Here is an 18,057-nt window from a genome sequence, read left to right as displayed (position 1 = left end):
GTGCTGTGAAGAACAGTCATGACGATCTTGACAGTAGAAATGTGATCTGAAAAGCAACTCAGGTAGATAGAAAGCAGCACCAAAGCTCTCTGCATCTCCACATCCATCTAGGCTCCCTCTCGCTCATTCGCTCTCTGTCCCTTCCCTCCCACTACTTCCATCCCCACCTCTCTTTCTCCTACTCTCTGCATATTTCATATCCCTGTGTGTGTGTCCCAATTACTGGCTGGCAGACCCTGTCTTCCAGTTAGTGGCTCAGGGAGAATTGAGACTGCCTTCCTCCCTCCCCAGGCTCTGTGTCCCATAACCCCCCACTCTGCAGCTCCCAGTCCCTCTCCAGCCCTGGTTCACAACTTCCCACTCCTCCCCATCAGAGCTGAGATTCTGTCTGTAGTGCATACATTAATCATGAGTCATCCTTTTTCTTCCTCTGTATCTGATGAACCTCACAAGCAACCACAGGCATTTTCCTAAACCCTGCACCAATAGAGATCAGGGAAGCTAGTGTCTATGGGTAATGTCTAACTTAACGATAGCAACAACATGGCCAGGTTACTAATCATCATGGTTGTCAGCAATGACGCCCGTTAAGTGCATCCTGTCTAAAAACTGAACAGTGGACACCTAAAGTCACCTCACCTCCTCCCCATACCCCATCACTCTAGCACTCAGACATCCAATCATAACGGTCAGCTCAATGGGACAGACACTGGGCGATGTGTCCCTGCAGAGGCATTGATTGATCCCTGCCCAAATCCAGAGACCCCATTCCCCCCAAAAGAGGAAGGGAGAAAAACACCACAACACCATAAAAAAGGATGAGAGGAAAATCAAAGAGTCTTTGATGCCTCTCTCCTGCTAAGTCTCTGAACCTCCTACTGGGAGTTCAGCTAACATAGTGAGGACACATACACACACAGGTGAGAAAGCTACAGTAATGAGAGAAGATGCTGGGAAGTTGGCAGCACTTTTCACTCAAGGACAAAAAAAATAATCATCCTGCCACACAAATGGGTTTTACTGGTGTGACAAAATCAATAGTGGCACAAAATGGCACTCAGTCGTAGATAACTTGTCAACAGCCTACAGCAGTGGTTCCCAACTCTAGTCCTCAAGTACCTCCAACAGCACATTTTTGTTGTTGCCCCTGACACACATACCAGATTCAACTCATTGATGGCCTGATGATTAGTTGAAAAGTTAACTTATCACGGTGTGTTTGTCAGGGGCTGTTGATGGGGTATTAAATAAATAAATATATATTCGAGGACCAGAGTTGGGAACCAATGGCCTACAGCATATGTACTGAGGCGTATTAATTACGCCGTTTTTGTTGAAAAACGTTTTTTCAATGGATACAACCGCAACGGACCTATCTGCATTTGTCAAATAGAATGATCGTGTTGCTGTTTGCTTCCGTTTGGTTCTTAAACGGTCAACGATGTCAGTAGCTAATGAATACGCCCCTGTACTCACATAGCTCTGCCTGCCAGGTTGGTGTGGACATGCTGCTCGAAGTCTGGATACTTGGAGGCCAAGTAGGCAAAATCCGGAGGCTTGTCTTTGTAGCGGTTCCGCGGGTGCATTGATTTGTTCAGAGACATTCTCACTTCACTGTGGAGGAAGGACACAGCTGTATTTACACCAGTAACTCGTCAAATGGTTGGAATGCTAACAAGTTAGCTAACTGACGTAGATGCGTGTAAAAGCATACAAAGATAACGCGGGTATAATGTGGGTATTAGCTAGCTTGTTAGCAAACAACAGGCATTCATCAGTAAACTGCAAGCTAGCTAACGTTAGCTAAAGCACATTTCAAATCCATGTTGCCTAAACGGGATACGCTAGCTAACCTCTTGTTTGGGTGATTTGAGTACCTGAAATATTCGCTCGGAATATATTCTAAAAGTTAGAAAATTTCAACAGTTGTCTTGCACACACGAGCAGAGACCTCACGTTAGACTTCTTGCGTAAACGTTTAGACCGCGTTTCTTCCGGAATGGTGGATGAAGTCACAACTCTGCGCCGAGACATTGGTGACGTCAATATTCCGCGCATTTTTTGAAACAGTACCGAAGACACATTTTGAAGTGTCAGCGCTTTCAAGGATCCTTGGGACGTCCCTACCCTAAATCAATAATCTAACTTCTTACCTAACCATGTAAAAATTCAACTTCAATGGGTAGGATCCCAGATAGCACAGACCTTTTGAAGTCTGACAGACTGAGGCTACATACGAAAGTATGTGGACATCCCTCCAAATGAGTGGATTTGGCTATTTCAGCCACACCCGTTGGTGACAGGTGTATAAAATCGAGCACACAGCCATGCAATCCCCATAGACAAACATTGGCAGTAGAATGGCCTATACTGAAAGCTCTGTGACTTTCAACGTGGCACCGTCATAGGACGCCACCTTTCCACCATGTCAGCACACCAAATTTCTGCCCCGGGCAAATTTCAGCTAGAGCTGCCCAAATAAACTGTAAGTACTGTTATTGTGAATTGGAAACATCTAGGACCAACAATGTCTCAGCCATGAAGTGGTAGCCCACACAAGTTCATAGAACAGCATTGCTGAGTGCTGAAGTGTAGAGTGTAAAAATCTTATGTCCTCGGTTACAACACTCACTACAGAGTTCCAAATTGCCTCTGGAAGCAATGTCAGCACAAGAACTGTTAGCCAGGAGCTTCATGAAATGGGTTTCCATGGACGAGCAGCCGCACACAAGCACAACAGTTTGGGAAGGCACTTCTCTGTTTCATCATGTCAATGCCCCCATGCACAAAGCAAGGTCAATACAGAAATGGTTGGTCGAGATTGTTGTGGAAGATCTTGACTGGCCTGCAGAGTCCTGACCTCATCTCCATCAAACACCTTTGAGATGAACTGTAACTCCAACTCAGAGCCAGGCCCAACCTCACTAATGCTCGTGGCTGAACGGAAGCATGTCTCCGCAGCAATGTTCCAAAACCTAGTGGAAAGCCTTCCCGGACGAATGGAGGCTGTTATAACAGTACAGGGGGAACCAACTCCATATTAATTCCCATGATTTTGGAATGAGATGTTCGAAGAGCAGGTGTCCACATACTCTTGGCCATGTGTGTCATCAGTAGTATTCTGGCAGCAATTTTAGAAATGATCTCGAGTGTGTGGTTGATTGATCTATTATTCACATACAAATTGTGTTTCCTTAAACTTGAATTCATTTTGAAGCAGATGGCAACATGGCAATTGTACACCTCACCCACCCAGTCAAACATTGCAAAGGGGCTACAGTACAACAGATGTTGACACTTGCTCAAATGTATCCAAGTAAATTAACTAATAATAATAATAATATTAATAATAATTCGCTCCTCCGCTCTCTCCACTGGCTTCCAGTTGAAGCTCGCATCCGCTACAAGACCATGGTGCTTGCCTACGGAGCTGTGAGGGGAACGGCACCTCAGTACCTCCAGGCTCTGATCAGGCCCTACACCCAAACAAGGGCACTGCGTTCATCCACCTCTGGCCTGCTCGCCTCCCTACCACTGAGGAAGTACAGTTCCCGCGCAGCCCAGTCAAAACTGTTCGCTGCTCTGGCCCCCCAATGGTGGAACAAACTCCCTCACGACGCCAGGACAGCGGAGTCAATCACCACCTTCCGGAGACACCTGAAACCCCACCTCTTTCAGGAATACCTAGGATAGGATAAAGTAATCCTTCTCACCCCCCTTAAAAGATTTAGATGCACTATTGTAAAGTGGCTGTTCCACTGGATGTCTTAAGGTGAACGCACCAATTTGTAAGTCGCTCTGGATAAGAGCGTCTGCTAAATGACTTAAATGTTAAATGTAACTATTGCTTGAGCAAATATACTTTTCAGTCATAGCCTAAACTACTCATGATTCATCTGTTCCCAGAGCTGCATTTTAAGCTTCACCTATTATTTTTCAATATTAATGTAAAATGTCAATAATATTCTGTTCCAAGTATGGTTTCCATCAGGTATACCTCCCAGCTGTGAACGTTAATGAATCCCTCCCATTATATTAATACTTCATATACACAGTATACAATGTAATTATGAACATTTATTGATTAATGTCAATAGCCCTAGTCGTCTCATTATTGACCTAAGAAAAAAAACACCATGCATTCACTGAAGAAAATCATGAAATGTTTAGACACGCCATCAATAAATTCCTGTGTGAACTTGTTATAGACATGTAATATGGCAAGCTGTGCATGTTCTTTGAGAACCCCCCCCCCCCTCCAACCCAATAAAAGGACAACAGTCACAGATATTTGTTTAATGTTGTAAACAATAATGACATCCAGATGTTAACAATTTTGCTGAACGTGAGAAAGACCATGAAAGCAAAACAATAAATCCTGTTAAAGGTGTGAAGAAGTCTGAAGCCCTCAATCTATTCACAAGGCAGATCATAGCAGACAGATGGACTTGAGACTGGGGGAAAGGACCAACAGACAGTGAAAAGCTTGTCTGCCAGTCCTTCGGATCCACCTAGCCAGTGCAGCATAGTGATTGCTTGGGACCTGCAAATGGCAAAAAGTGATTTATTTTCACAGGGTAGGTACAACAGCACAGTTATATGAAGCATTCATTCGATGATAACTATATTACAAGAAGAGACACATTCTCCCTCCCGACAATTTGTTTATAGACCTTTCTCATCCAAGAAAGGGAAAGAGTTTTAACAAGAGTCAAATCTAATATCCATTTAGGTTCACTTCAGGCCTGGTTTAGAATTAACACCCAAGGATCCCGAATTTAGCCAATCAAAGAGAAAATCAGCTTAAATCAGGAAGCTAACATAGTCTAGCATCGAGAACAGAACAGATCAGGACATCTGAATGCTGAAGCTACACCAGAATGTCCTACTAGATACATTTTTTTGGGCTTCAGCTAAAACACGTTTTATGGTGCATCAGCACCACCATGTCCAATTTTCCTATCGATTGCTGGTGTATGGAGTAACACACACCGACTCTCCAATCAAAGTCTCCCAGACTGACTGACAGAAAGCAGCTTGGAGAAAGACCAGTCTGGGTCTGACTAAATGCATGGAAGCCTCTAGTCCAGAGGAGGCAAAAGTGGTATTCTCTCAATGAGAAGATTATTTTCTCTTAGAACATCTTTAGTCTGCTGCAATCCCATCACATATAGAGGAAGGAGCCAGTTCATTAATTTACAGACCTGTCCTCCTAACAGCAACAACCACATTAAGTACAGAGCAGTCCGTCTGCAAACATCATGCCAGCTTGAGCCGACCTGTCTGGTAGAGTCTGTCTGGTGTCTTTGAAAAGTCAATATGCAAAATACACAGTATACATAGAAACCACACACCTGCTTACTGGTAAGAGACAGGAGGGATACAATCCTTTCTCATAAGAGATGGAGTTCTCTTATCCTACTTCTCGCTCTTTTAACAGTATATCGTTTGCCAAGTGGACAAATTAGCATTTGGCAGTTTAGCGGGGTGGCCTGTGGCTGATTGAGTCTGCATCTGAAATACACTACTTTTTAGGGAATTTGGGTGCCATTTCAGACTCGGCCTGAGTGTTCAGTGGCTTACATCACAGCACTTGAACCAGAAAGGTCCACCAAACCAGACAGCTCAGCCCCTGGTACAACAGGGGTACATGCAGCAGTTCTATTGTCGACAGGTCAAACTAGCCACTATGAGGGTTCAGAGGTCAGCAGCTAGCTACATCCAAACAAACATACACAGGAAGAGGAACAGGAAGATATTCAGCAAATAAGCTTAAGATAAGATCAGTTAAGCAAGTGGAATTCTTTATTATAGAAATGCATCAATGGAAAAGGCTGATAAAAATTGTTTATGCATTTTATTAAGTATTTTTAAATTTCTTACATCTTCGATCAGTCCAACAAAGGACCAAAGATATAAAGAAAAGCAGGGATGTGCCAGACAATAGGATTTTCCCTCACCTGCTGCAGCGTAAGCAGCAGCAAGATGTTTATATTTTTAAGGGAAATGGAGGGATTTGGTTTTCATTTTGTTCAGCCTCCAAGCTCATAAAATGATCAGAATATGATAAAGATCTGCCTGCCACCCAGGAGACGACTGCAATGTGTTAGTCGGCCTGTGGAATTTCACCTCGAGAGCTCTTCACTAGGAGTCTAAGCACTCTTCTGGGCACAAACACAGCCTAGGAAGCCTAGCCCAAGACCAAAGCAAAGGCCGGTCTGTGGGAAGGGAGCTGCTTTAAGTAGGCTTAGGGGTTACGATCCCTTTACAGGAACTACCATCAGACCGTTCTACTGTACAACGAACACAAGCATTCATTAGCATGTCTACTACTAGCATTTTATTTCATCATCAATTGAATGAATCACCAACAGTTCACCAGTCAGTTTGGTGGAAACAGATTTGGACACTTCCCTACAGCTCAGTAAAATTACATGTATTTTGCCCCCCCCCCACACAGAAACAGCTTTATTACCTCTCAATCATTCACCCCCCCCGGAGAGATCCTTTGCACATCCCAAAACATACCTGAGGGGCAACTGACTCCTTGTCATGCTATGACATTCCGACTCATTCGAAACTTGCATATTTCACCCAAAACTAAGGCTTAAGCTTACCCTCCCTAATTTACACAGCCCATAGACACAAGCAGCACAAGACAATGGCCAACTGAGCATCAAATCACTTACATGATTCCTATAGTATAACAGACAAAACCCAGCAGACACCAGATTCGTCAAATGGTTAGAAAAAGGGAGAGTTCAGTTGAGTCCAATGGAAAATCACTCAGGTTAGACTTGGGATGTCAATGAGCCATCTTACAGAGGGAGGGAGACACCTAAAGATTATTTTCAAGTGAATTGAAATTAAAAGAGGTGATCCCTGATGTCTGCTGCTAAAGGGCCAAGTGCTAGAGAAACGCTGAGAAGCTCGCCTTATCAGTTGCGGCCAACCGTAAGGCCCAGTACCGGGGCGAACAGACAGGGGGCAGCTTATCAGGGAGGAGTAACCTCACGCTATCGGCTCACATAGCTTTCAGGTTGGCATTTAGGCTTACAGTCCACTGAGTTTAGCCTAAATGCTAACCAACGGAAATAAGGGCACCATCTGCACAGCATAGCCAGGTTAATTAATTGAGATGCCAAAACAGAAATGTTATCCGATTCAATAAACGTGAAGCAGAACACATTTATTGTATAGGATAATTATACGTTTTTCTACTAAGTTTAGTACGCGTCATGACAAGAGTAAAAAGCTGTTTTGTTTTCTCAACCCCCAGCTGTCCAAAGATACAGTTTGAAACATTTGTATATGCAGCAATTAATATATTCACTAGTTCCACATAAAGAGAAATGGTATGCACACTTCAGAAGTGAAGTTACAAAGCTACAGATTATTCCAATAACAACCCCCCCCCAAACCGACAATCTCATATCCTCCGGCATCAAGGGATTATACTTTTCCTTTTGTCGTTTCCCCACCCCCTCAAAAACATCACCAACAGAGACTACAACAGTGAAAAGGAGAGAAAAAAAATTATAAAAATAAAATAGGCAGACAAAAATAAATCTGACATGTAAAAAAATGCGTTTTAAATTATCGGTTTTAGTGCCCTACATTTTACACCCAGTCAAAGCGTGTATCCCAAATGGCACCCTATTCCCTGTATAGAGCACTACTTTTTTACCAGGGCACAAGGGCCCTGGTCATCAGCAATTGCACCACATAGGGAGCCATTTGTGACGCACACAAAGAAACATCTGCCTTCAGTAAGTAGGTAGGTAAGGCTGCATGTGACAGACAGCCCCACCCATGTTAAACCTATGGTACTTCTAGACAACGTTATCATGTAAATTTACAGTATACAATTTTGTATTCATCATCACCATGCAATACTTTTTTTGCTGTGCAACATTTAATAGCTCAATCTACATCCAGAATAATGTACATAAAAGGACCATAGTTATTGGACCAGAGAGCGTTATGACAGGATAAGTTATTAACCATGGTGTGTGTGTGTAGCCAGAGGAGATGAAGGAGACTGGGAGGTGAGGTGGGGTGCAGGGGGGTGGAAAGAGGCCTAGAGGGGGTGGAGTGGGAGGAGAGGGGGTGGTGGTGGTCTGATCTGCTCAGGTCTGATCGGATCAGCGACACTCCCACACTTTAACTGTTTGATCTACGCTTCCGGTGACGACGTACGGAGCATTCTTGTGGAAATCTGAGAGGAGAGGAGAAAGGGCATTAGTACAAAGGAAGAGTAGATAGATGTTATTCATCACAAACCTATATTCCATTTAACATTATGACCTGAATATATAGATACACAGTGGGGGGGGAAAAAGTATTTAGTCAGCCACCAATTGTGCAAGTTCTCCCACTTAAAAAGATAAGGCCTGTAATTTATCATAGGTACACTTCAACTATGACAGACAAAATTAGAAAAAAAATCCAGAAAATCACATTGTAGGATTTTTAATGAATTTATTTGCAAATTATGGTGGAAAATAAGTATTTGGTCAATAACAAAAGTTTATCAATACTTTGTTATATACCCTTTGTTAGCAATGACAGAGGTCAAACGTTTTCTGTAAGTCTTCACAAGGTTTTCACACACGGTTGCTGGTATTTTGGCCCATTCCTCCATGCAGATCTCCTCTAGAGCAGTGATGTTTTGGGGCTGTTGCTGGGCAACACGGACTTTCAACTCCCTCCAAAGATTTTCTATGGGGTTGAGATCTGGAGACTGGCTAGGCCACTCCAGGACCTTGAAATGCTTCTTACGAAGCCACTCCTTCGTTGCCCGGGCGGTGTGTTTGGGATCATTGTCATGCTGAAAGACCCAGCCACGTTTCATCTTCAATGCCCTTGCTGATGGAAGAAGGTTCACACTCAAAATCTCAAGATACATGGCCCCATTCATTCTTTCCTTTACCCGAATCAGTCGTCCTGATCCCTTTGCAGAAAAACAGCCCTAAAGCATGATGTTTCCAACCCCATGCTTCACAGTAGGTATGGTGTTCTTTGGATGCAACTCAGCATTCTTTGTCCTCCAAACACGACGAGTTGAGTTTTTACCAAAAAGTTATATTTTGGTTTCATCTGACCATATGACATTCTCCCAATCTTCTTCTGGATCATCCATATGCTCTCTAGCAAACTTCAGACGGGCCTGGACATGTACTGGCTTAAGTAGGGGGACACGTCTGTCACTGCAGGATTTGAGTCCCTGGCGGCGTAGTGTGTTACTGATGGTAAGCTTTGTTACTTTGGTCCCAGCTCTCTGCAGGTCATTCACTAGGTCCCCCCGTGTGGTTCTGGGATTTTTGCTCACCGTTCTTGTGATCATTTTGACCCCACTGGGTGAGATCTTGCGTGGAGCCCCAGATCGAGGGAGATTATCAGTGGTCTTGTATGTCTTCCATTTCCTAATAATTGCTCCCACAGTTGATTTCTTCAAATCAAGCTGCTTACCTATTGCAGATTCAGTCTTCCCAGCCCTGGTGCAGGTCTACAATTTTGTTTCTGGTGTCCTTTCACAGCTCTTTGGTCTTGGCCATAGTGGAGTTTGGAGTGTGACTGTTTGAGGTTGTGGACAGGTGTCTTTTATACTGATAACAAGTTCAAACAGGTAACGAGTGGAGGACAGAGGAGCCTCTTAAAGAAGTTACAGGTCTGTGAGAGACAGAAATCTTGCTTGTTTGTAGGTGACCAAATACTTATTTCCCACCATAATTTGCAAATAAATTCATTAAAAATCCTACAATGTGATTTTCTGGATTTTTTCCCCTCATTTTGTCTGTCATAGTTGAAGTGAACCTATGATGAAAATCACAGGCCTCTTTCATATTTTTAAGTGGGAGAACTTGCACAATTGGTGGCTGACTAAATACTTTTTTGCCCCACTGTATGGATAGATGGATAGATATATATATATATACACACTGCTCAAAAAAATAAAGGGAACACTAAAATAACATCCTAGATCTGAATGACTGAAATATTCTTATTAAATACTTTTTTCTTTACGTAGTTGAATGTGCTGACAACAAAATCACACAAAAATTACCAACGGAAATCAAATGTATCAACCCATGGAGGTCTGGATTTGGAGTCACACTCAAAATTAAAGTGGAAAACCACACTACATGCTGATCCAACTGATGTAATGTTCTTAAAACAAGTGAAAATGAGGCTCAGTAGTGCGTGTGGCTTCCACGTGCCTGTATGACCTCCCTACAACGCCTGGGCATGCTCCTGATGAGGTGGCGGATGGGCTCCCCTCCCAGACCTGGACTAAAGCATCCGCCAACTCCTGGACAGTCTGTGGTGCAACGTGGCGTTGGTGGATGGAGCGAGACATGATGTCCCAGATGTGCTCAATTGGATTCAGGTCTGGGGAACGGGCGGGCCAGTCCATAGCATCAATGCCTTCCTCTTGCAGGAACTGCTGACACTCCAGCCACATGAGGTCTAGCATGGTCTTGCATTAGGAGGAACCCAGGGCCAACCGCACCAGCATATGGTCTCACAAGGGTTCTGAGGATCTCATCTCGGTACCTAATGGGAGTCAGGCTACCTCTGGCGAGCACATGGAGGGCCGTGCGGCCCCCCAAAGAAATGCCACCCCACACCGTGACTGACCCACCTCCAAACCGGTCATGCTGGAGGATGTTGCAGGCAGCAGAACGTTCTCCACGGCATCTCCAGACTCTGTCACATCTGTCACGTGCTCAGTGTGAACCTGCTTTCACCTATGAAAAGTACAGGGCGCCAGTGGCGAATTTGCCAATCTTGGTGTTCTCTGGCAAATGCCAAACGTCCTCCACAGTGTTTGGCTGTAAGCACAACCCCCACCTGTGGACGTCGGGCCCTCATACCACGCTCATGGAGTCTGTTTCTGACCGTTTGAGCAGACACATGCACATTTGTGGCCTGCTGGAGGTCATTTTGCAGGGCTCTGGCAGTGCTCCTCCTGCTCCTCCTTGCGCAAAGGCGGAGGTAGCGGTCCTGCTGCTGGGTTGTTGCCCTCCTACGGCCTCCTCCACGTCTCCTGATGTACTGGCCTGTCTCCTGGTAGCGCCTCCATGCTCTGGACACTACGCTGACACACACAGCAAACCTTCTTGCCACCGCTTGCATTGATGTGCCATCCTGAATGAGCTGCACTACCTGAGCCACTTGTGTGGGTTGTAGACTCAGTCTCATGCTACCACTAGAGTGAAAGTACCACCAGCATTCAAAAGTGACCAAAACATCAGCCAGGAAGCATAGGAACTGAGAAGTGGTCTGTGGTCCCCACCTGCAGAACCACTCCTTTATTGGGGGTGTCTTGCTAATTGCCCATCATTTCCACCTGTTGTCTATTCCATTTGCACAACAGCATGTGAAATTTATTGTCAATCAGTGTTGCTTCCTAAGTGGACAGTTTGATTTCACAGAAGTGTGATTGACTTGGAGTTACATTGTGTTGTTTAAGTGTTCCCTTTATTTTTTTGAGCAGTGTAGAAACAGAAAGGACAAGTAAATGCGCAATGGATTATGGTCATTGTAGTCAATGACCATGTTTTATGCGTTAAACTAAGTAGAATATTGGCCAGTTGGAAACTAACTCCCTACTACAAAACACAGTTCAGGCTGGATCTGATTGATCTCTAGAGAAACTGTGCGATGTGCGCATTGAGCGCATAGAAAGAAAACTAAATGGAATTAGTTGGGTTAAAACTGAAAAAAATACCTGAAATTTCAGTTAATCGCCCAGCACTAACATTTTGCTACAGTGTGCCGTACTGAACAAGACCCAGCTGTAACTGACGTTGACTGTAGAAGAAAAGATTGAGCGCAGCTTACCCAGAGAGGTAACAAAATGTTCATGGGCACTCAGGGTCTTCATGCAGCGCTTGTTCTTGTAGTCCCAGATCCTTAAGGTCTTGTCGTCAGCACAGCTCAATATGAACTTGCCTCCGGGGTGGACAAGCATCCCGCGCACCCAATTATCATGGCCAACCTGGGACATAAGCATTTGGTTAGAATTGTTAATACAAAATCTATGGTCAGTTTCCCAGGCTAAAACTAGCTTTTTAGTCCAGGACTATGCTTAGTTCAGAAAACCAGTAAACCTGGGACAGAGCGTTCAGTTAAGACTAGGGTTCAAGAAGGTCAATCCTATTGTAATTCATGTCACGTGAGTACTGGATTCAACAACATAAAATGTGGACATTTTACAAATAAAAACGGCATGAATCAAAATTACCATCTATTGCATCTAAGATTGATGGTCCACTCACCAGTGTCATAAGGCACATTCCAATGCTGACATCCCACATCTTGATGGTCTTGTCTCTGGAGCCAGACAGCAGGAAAGGGCCGGGCTTACCACTCTTCTTAGACTGGAAGGACACAGGGAGAACAAGAACACGATTAGCTCCAATTGCCGCAGTAAAATACCAATACAGAACCTTTAGCAGTCTTCACTTGCGGGACATCAACCCTTAATAATTTCTTTGTGAGGGCTATATTCAGCCAGCAGCCTTCTGAATGAAATGTATTTTTATACCACAGCCTTGATAAATAAATACCACCTTAAAATCTGAGGAAATTGACAAAATAGTTATCAGACAATGTATCTTCAGAGCAGGGCACATGCCTACACTTCAGAGGTTCAATTACAGACCCTGCTTCCATATAAGAGTGATTCTGAACACAATAGCAGAAACTTGCACTGAGGGGAACTTACAGCTGAGGGCAATATTTGATTATAGACCAAAATGTGCACTTACATTCAATTGTTCCATTTCTACATGGTCTGTGGTGCAGTATAAATTGTAATTTTCCCATACTAAAACAACCAATTTCTTCTTTTAAAATCAAATATTTATCTTCGGCAGCTAAGCATGAGTGAAGAGGATATTTTTGGTCTTCATCACTAACTAATTATTTCTTGGGCACTAGGCAAACAAAGCGTCGCCAAATGTATGGGATATTATATACTATACATACAAATGTGGACACCCCTTCAAATGAGTGAATTTGTCTATTTCAGACCCACCTGTTACCGACAGGTGTATAAAATCGAGCACATAGCAATGCAATATCCATATAGACAAACATTGGCAGAAAAATGGCCCATACTGAAGAGCTCAATGACTTTCAATGTGGCAGTCATAGGATGCCACCTTTCCAACAAGTCAGTTCGTCAAATTTCTTCCCTGCTAAAGCTGGCCAGGTCAACTACAAATGCTGTTATTGTGAAGTGTAAAGGTCTAGGAGCAACCACGGCTCAGCCGCAAAGTGCATAGGGTGTAGAAATGGCCTGTCCTCGGTTGCAACACACTACAGAGCTCCAAACTGCCTCTGTAAGCAAAGTCAGCACATTAACTGTTCGTTAGGAGAACCATGATATGGCTGAGCAGTCGCACACAAGCCTAAGAGCACCATGCGCAATGCCAAGCGTCGGCTGGAGTGGCGTAAAGTGCGCCGCCAATGGACTCTGGACCAGTGGAAACCTGTTTTCTGGAGTGATGAATCACGCTGGCAGTCGAACAGAAATCTGAGTTTGGCGCTACCAGCCCGAATGCAGTGCACCAACTGTAAAGTTTGGTGGAGGAGGAATAATGGTCTGGGGCTGTTTTCCATGGTTTGGGCTAGGCCCCTTAGTCCCAGTGAAGGGAAATCATAATGCTACAGCATACAATGATATTCTAGACGATTCTGTGCTTCCAACTTGGTGGCATAAGTTCGGGGAAGGCCCTTTCCTGTTTCAGCATGACAATGCCCCTGTGCACAAAGCGAAGTCAATGCAGAAATGGTTTGTGAAAATCAGTGTGGAAGAACTTGACTGGCCTGCACAGAACCCTGACCTCAACCCCATCGAACACCTTTGGGATTAATTAGAATGCTGACTGCAAGCTAGGCCTAATAACCCAACATCAGTGCCCGACCTCACTAATGCTCGTGGCTGAATGGAAGCAAGTCTCCGCAGCAATGTTCCAACACCTAGTGGAAAGCCTTCCTAGAAGTGTGGAGGCTGTTACAGCAGCAAAGGGGGGACCAAATCTATATTAATGCCCATGATTTTGGAATGAGATGTTCGACAAGCAGGTGTCCACATAGTTTTGGACATGTAGTGTGCACACAGATATTAAAGTAATTACATGCCTCAAGAACATGCCCTTCCCTGTTTCAGAACTCTAACAGTTTGGGTTCCCCTGTGCAGGCTCATCTCAGCACATAGAGCAGAGCAGTCTTAAATGTCAGACTCACATTTGGCTGCTTTTGTTCACAGAACATAAAGTGTGCCAGTATAATTGATGTCAGGAGAACCATTCTACCTGAACCAGCTCTGCTCCTAAGCACCAAGTTCTTCAAGTCTTCAAAAGGAGCATTTGATCAATGGCAAGGGTAATGGGATTTGTGTGTGTCTGTGTGTGTGAGCGCATACAACAATACCATCACTGCAGACTTAGCACATCAACCATTCAAATGGGTAAATACAGAAAGAGCGCTAAAGAGAAAAACAGGCTCCCCCTGAGAACATGGGATATTGTGTATCATTGTGCGCAGGCATCGAGGCAGACCGGGTTCTTGACAGGGCAACTAGCTGCCGGTGAGGATAAATGTTTTAATCGAATGAAACTGAAATTGGACATGCATGATCACAAGACTTGGGAGAGCAGGACAATCACAGGGGCAAGGTGATGGTCTGACCCTGGGTTCATGACAGGGTTGCTCCTGTACTTTTAATTTCATGGTCTGATTCAAACATGTCTGGCTCTGTGAGGTGCCAATCTTAGGTTAGGAGACAGACCATATAAGCCAGATATATAGGTCAGAGGGAGGGTGGAGAGCAAAGTACATTTTCTGACATAAGAAATACACGCACTGCAGGACGTGGGCATATTATTAACTTGGGTGTTCACCCGGGAATATCTAGGTCGACTTTCCCTTGGGCAATCAGACACTTGTATGTACCTAGCCGTAACGTTTAAATGGGTGTGCGCACAATATTATCTTGATGTCACATTACCATTTTACTTAAGCCATGTACATACAATGCTCTCGGAAGGCATTCAGACCACTTGACTTTTTCCACATTTTGTTACATTACTTTCCAAAAATTGATTAAATATCAATCTACACACATTACCCCATAATGACAAAGCAAAAAAAATGATTATAGAGTTTCTTAAAAATGTATTAAAAAAAACAACTGAAATCACATTTACATAAGTATTCAGACCCGTTACTCAGTCATTTGTTTTAGCGCTTTTGGCAACGATTAAAGCCTCAAGTCTTTTTGGGTATGATGCTACAAGCTTGGCACACCTGTATTTGGAGAGTTGCTCCCACTTTTCTCTGCAGAAAAAAAAGCTGTCAGGTTGGATGGGGAGCATCGCTAAACAGCTATTTTCAGGTCTCCACAGAGATGTTTGATCCGGTTCAAGTCCGGGCTCTGGCTGGACCACTCAAGGACATTGAGGACTTGTCCCAAATCCACTCCAGTGTTCTCTTGGCTGTGTGCTTGGGGTCATTGTCCTGTTGGAAGGTAAACCTTCGCCACATTCTGAGGTCTTGAGTGCTCTGAAACAGAATCTCCGTACTTCGCTCCGTTCATCTTTCCCTCAATCCTGACTAGTCTCCAAGTCCCTGCCGCTGAAAAACATCCCCACAGCATGATGCTGCCAACACACTTCACTTTAGGGATGATGCCAAGTTCTCTCCAGACGTGATGCTTGGCATTCAGGCAAAATAATCTTGTTTTTCATGGTCTGAGAGTCTTTAGGTACCTTTTGACAGCCCACTTGGAGTTTGCCATGTGCCTTTTACTTCTGTCTAGCCCCTACCATAAATACTTGATTGGTGGAGTGCTGCAGAGATGGTTGTCCTTCTGGAAGGTTCTCATATCTCCACAGAGGAACTCTAGAGCTCTGTCAGAGTGACCATCGGATTCTTAGTCACCGCCCTGACCAAGGCCCTTCACCCCAGATTGCTCAGTTTGGCCTGGCGGCCAGCTCTAGAAAGTCTTGGTGGTTCCAAACTTCTTCCATTTAATAATGATGCAGGCCACTGTGTTCTTGGGGACTTTCAATGCTGCAGAAAATGTTTGGTACCCTTCCCCAGATCTGTGCCACGGCACAATCCTGTCTCGGAGCTCCACGGACAATTATTTTTGACCAAACCATGGCTTGGTTTTTACTGACATGCACTGTCAACGGTGGGAATCTTATATAGACAGGTGTGTGCCTTTCCAAATCATATTCAATCAACTGAATTTACTACAGATGGACTCCAATCAAGTAGAAACATCAAGGATTATCAATGAAAACGTGATGCACCTCACCTTAATTTCGAGTCCTATTGCGATGGGTCTAAATACGTTTTTTAAAACATTTGGAAAAAATTCTAAAAACCTGTTTTCACATTGTCATTATGGGGAATTGTGTGCAGATTGATGAGGAAAATGTTTTATTTAATACATTTTAGAATAAGGCTGTAACATAATAAAATGTGGAAAAGGGGACGGGGTCTGAATACTTTCTGAATGCACATAAAGGTTTTGGCACAGATCCAGGGACAGGGCATAAGGGTAAGGTGCTTTTGAAGAGTCAGCAGGTGGCGTTTCGAGGAATGAAGGAGGGAGCAAAGCCTTTAGTTCAGTGTGAATATCAGTATTTCAGTGTCAAGCTCCTCACCTCTGAGCCGGTGGCCTCCAAGATGGTGGGATGGGCACTCTCAGGAGCCCAGGAGATGCACTCCACCACGTGTTCATGCTCCCGCAGCTCAGCCTTGCACTCTTTGGATGCCACCACCCACACACGCACCGTCTGGTCGTTGGAGCAGCTGGCGATCAGGGTGCCATCCTGGTTGGGCCGGACCATCCTCACCCACTCCCTGTGGCCTGTGAACGTCTTCACACAGTAGCTGATGGATAGGAAGAGGGGAGATGGGTTAAAGATGGTTGCTTACTTTGCAGAGGCATAGGAAATGTAGAATACTACTTAAAAGAGAAGCTCCTGCACACTTGTGAACGTTTTTGCTCACGGTAAGCACTGCTATTTGGCAACATACTTACCCAGTGGCCACCTCCCACATTTTAATGGTTTTGTCCCTCGAGGCAGATACTATGTGATCTCCATTGGGCATGATGGCAACAGATGAAACATTGTGATCATGTCCTGGAAAACAAAAGACAACGCAATGAGACCTTCACTGGGCCATAGGTAGCCTAGCGGTTGAGAGTACTGAGCCAGTAACCGAAAGGTTACTGGCTCAAATCCCCGGGCTGGCAAGTTGGACAAAATCTGTCATTCTACCAACAACAACTTTTACCCTCCGGTGGCCGATGATGTGGATATCGATTTAAGGCAGCCCCCCCTACATCTCTCTGATTCAGAGGGGTTGGGTTAAATGTGGAAGACACATTTCAATTAAATGCATTCAGTTGTGCAACTGACGAGGTATCCCCTTTCCAAAACAACCACTGACAAATAACTTTTGGTTAAATGTCCAAGTACTGTACTTTAGACAGAGGCCAGTTGGGCTAAATGCATTGTTTGCCAGCTTTTCCTGCCCAAGCCTTGCCATTTCTGAATGCCACCCATTTTGACAAGAAGTCCTCCCCATCATGTCACCGGAACTAAAACGTGCCATAAAAAAAAAACAGTTTTGTTCAAATTAGCCAATTAACATGAATAGTGAGGTGGCCATTTACGTCCAGGGTGTCTTTGTTCCTAGAGAAGAGGGAGTTAATTACCTAGAGACCAAGGCAGCCATCTTTAATCTGCTAAAAAGATGAGGAAACTAAGGAGGCTCTAAAAAGGCAAGCTTAAATATATGTGGTGGGGAGGGGTAGTGTGGGTGGGGGGGGGGGACCCACACTGCGCAATGGCTGTTATAGTAATGGGTGGTCGAAGGCTCAAAAAGGGCTGTTATCTGTTTCAGGGGGGCCTGAAGGCACACATAAAATGTGCCACTTGGAATTATCCAGCAATTAGGATTAAAAGAGGGGAGGGGCAGTGACACTGCCTAAGGACTGGTACATTTAGAGTGCTGATGATATGA

General features: G+C 44.4%; 2 protein-coding genes across 5 annotated transcripts in view; both read right to left on the bottom strand.

Annotated features, from left to right (window-relative positions):
- The window catches only part of LOC115141778 (methyltransferase 16, N6-methyladenosine), a 34,116-nt gene extending 32,112 nt beyond the window's left edge, over nucleotides 1-2,004 (bottom strand). Inside the window, exons 1-2 of one of the 2 annotated variants that reach the window (XM_029680968.2) lie at nucleotides 1,878-2,004; nucleotides 1,477-1,614 (exon numbers count right to left, since the gene is read on the bottom strand). In XM_029680968.2, the coding sequence (XP_029536828.1) occupies nucleotides 1,477-1,604 (128 nt within the window). In that variant the 5' untranslated portion in view covers nucleotides 1,605-1,614; nucleotides 1,878-2,004. The remainder of the gene's footprint in view (nucleotides 1-1,476; nucleotides 1,615-1,877) is intronic. The other variant, XM_029680969.2, reaches the window with a different exon arrangement.
- A 2,277-nt stretch (nucleotides 2,005-4,281) lies between these two features.
- The window catches only part of LOC115141777 (lissencephaly-1 homolog A), a 91,070-nt gene continuing 77,294 nt past the window's right edge, over nucleotides 4,282-18,057 (bottom strand). For all 3 annotated transcript variants that reach the window (XM_029680965.2, XM_029680964.2, XM_029680967.2), the window contains exons 7-11: nucleotides 17,069-17,171; nucleotides 16,689-16,917; nucleotides 12,285-12,386; nucleotides 11,848-12,004; nucleotides 4,282-8,218 (exon numbers count right to left, since the gene is read on the bottom strand). In XM_029680965.2, the coding sequence (XP_029536825.1) occupies nucleotides 8,145-8,218; nucleotides 11,848-12,004; nucleotides 12,285-12,386; nucleotides 16,689-16,917; nucleotides 17,069-17,171 (665 nt within the window). In that variant the 3' untranslated portion in view covers nucleotides 4,282-8,144. The remainder of the gene's footprint in view (nucleotides 8,219-11,847; nucleotides 12,005-12,284; nucleotides 12,387-16,688; nucleotides 16,918-17,068; nucleotides 17,172-18,057) is intronic.

The sequence above is a fragment of the Oncorhynchus nerka genome, linkage group LG14 (genome assembly GCF_034236695.1).
Source record: "Oncorhynchus nerka isolate Pitt River linkage group LG14, Oner_Uvic_2.0, whole genome shotgun sequence".
Lineage (NCBI taxonomy): Eukaryota > Metazoa > Chordata > Actinopteri > Salmoniformes > Salmonidae > Oncorhynchus > Oncorhynchus nerka.
Note: the sequence above shows the minus strand (reverse complement) of the source record. Positions and strands in the feature narration are given on the sequence as shown.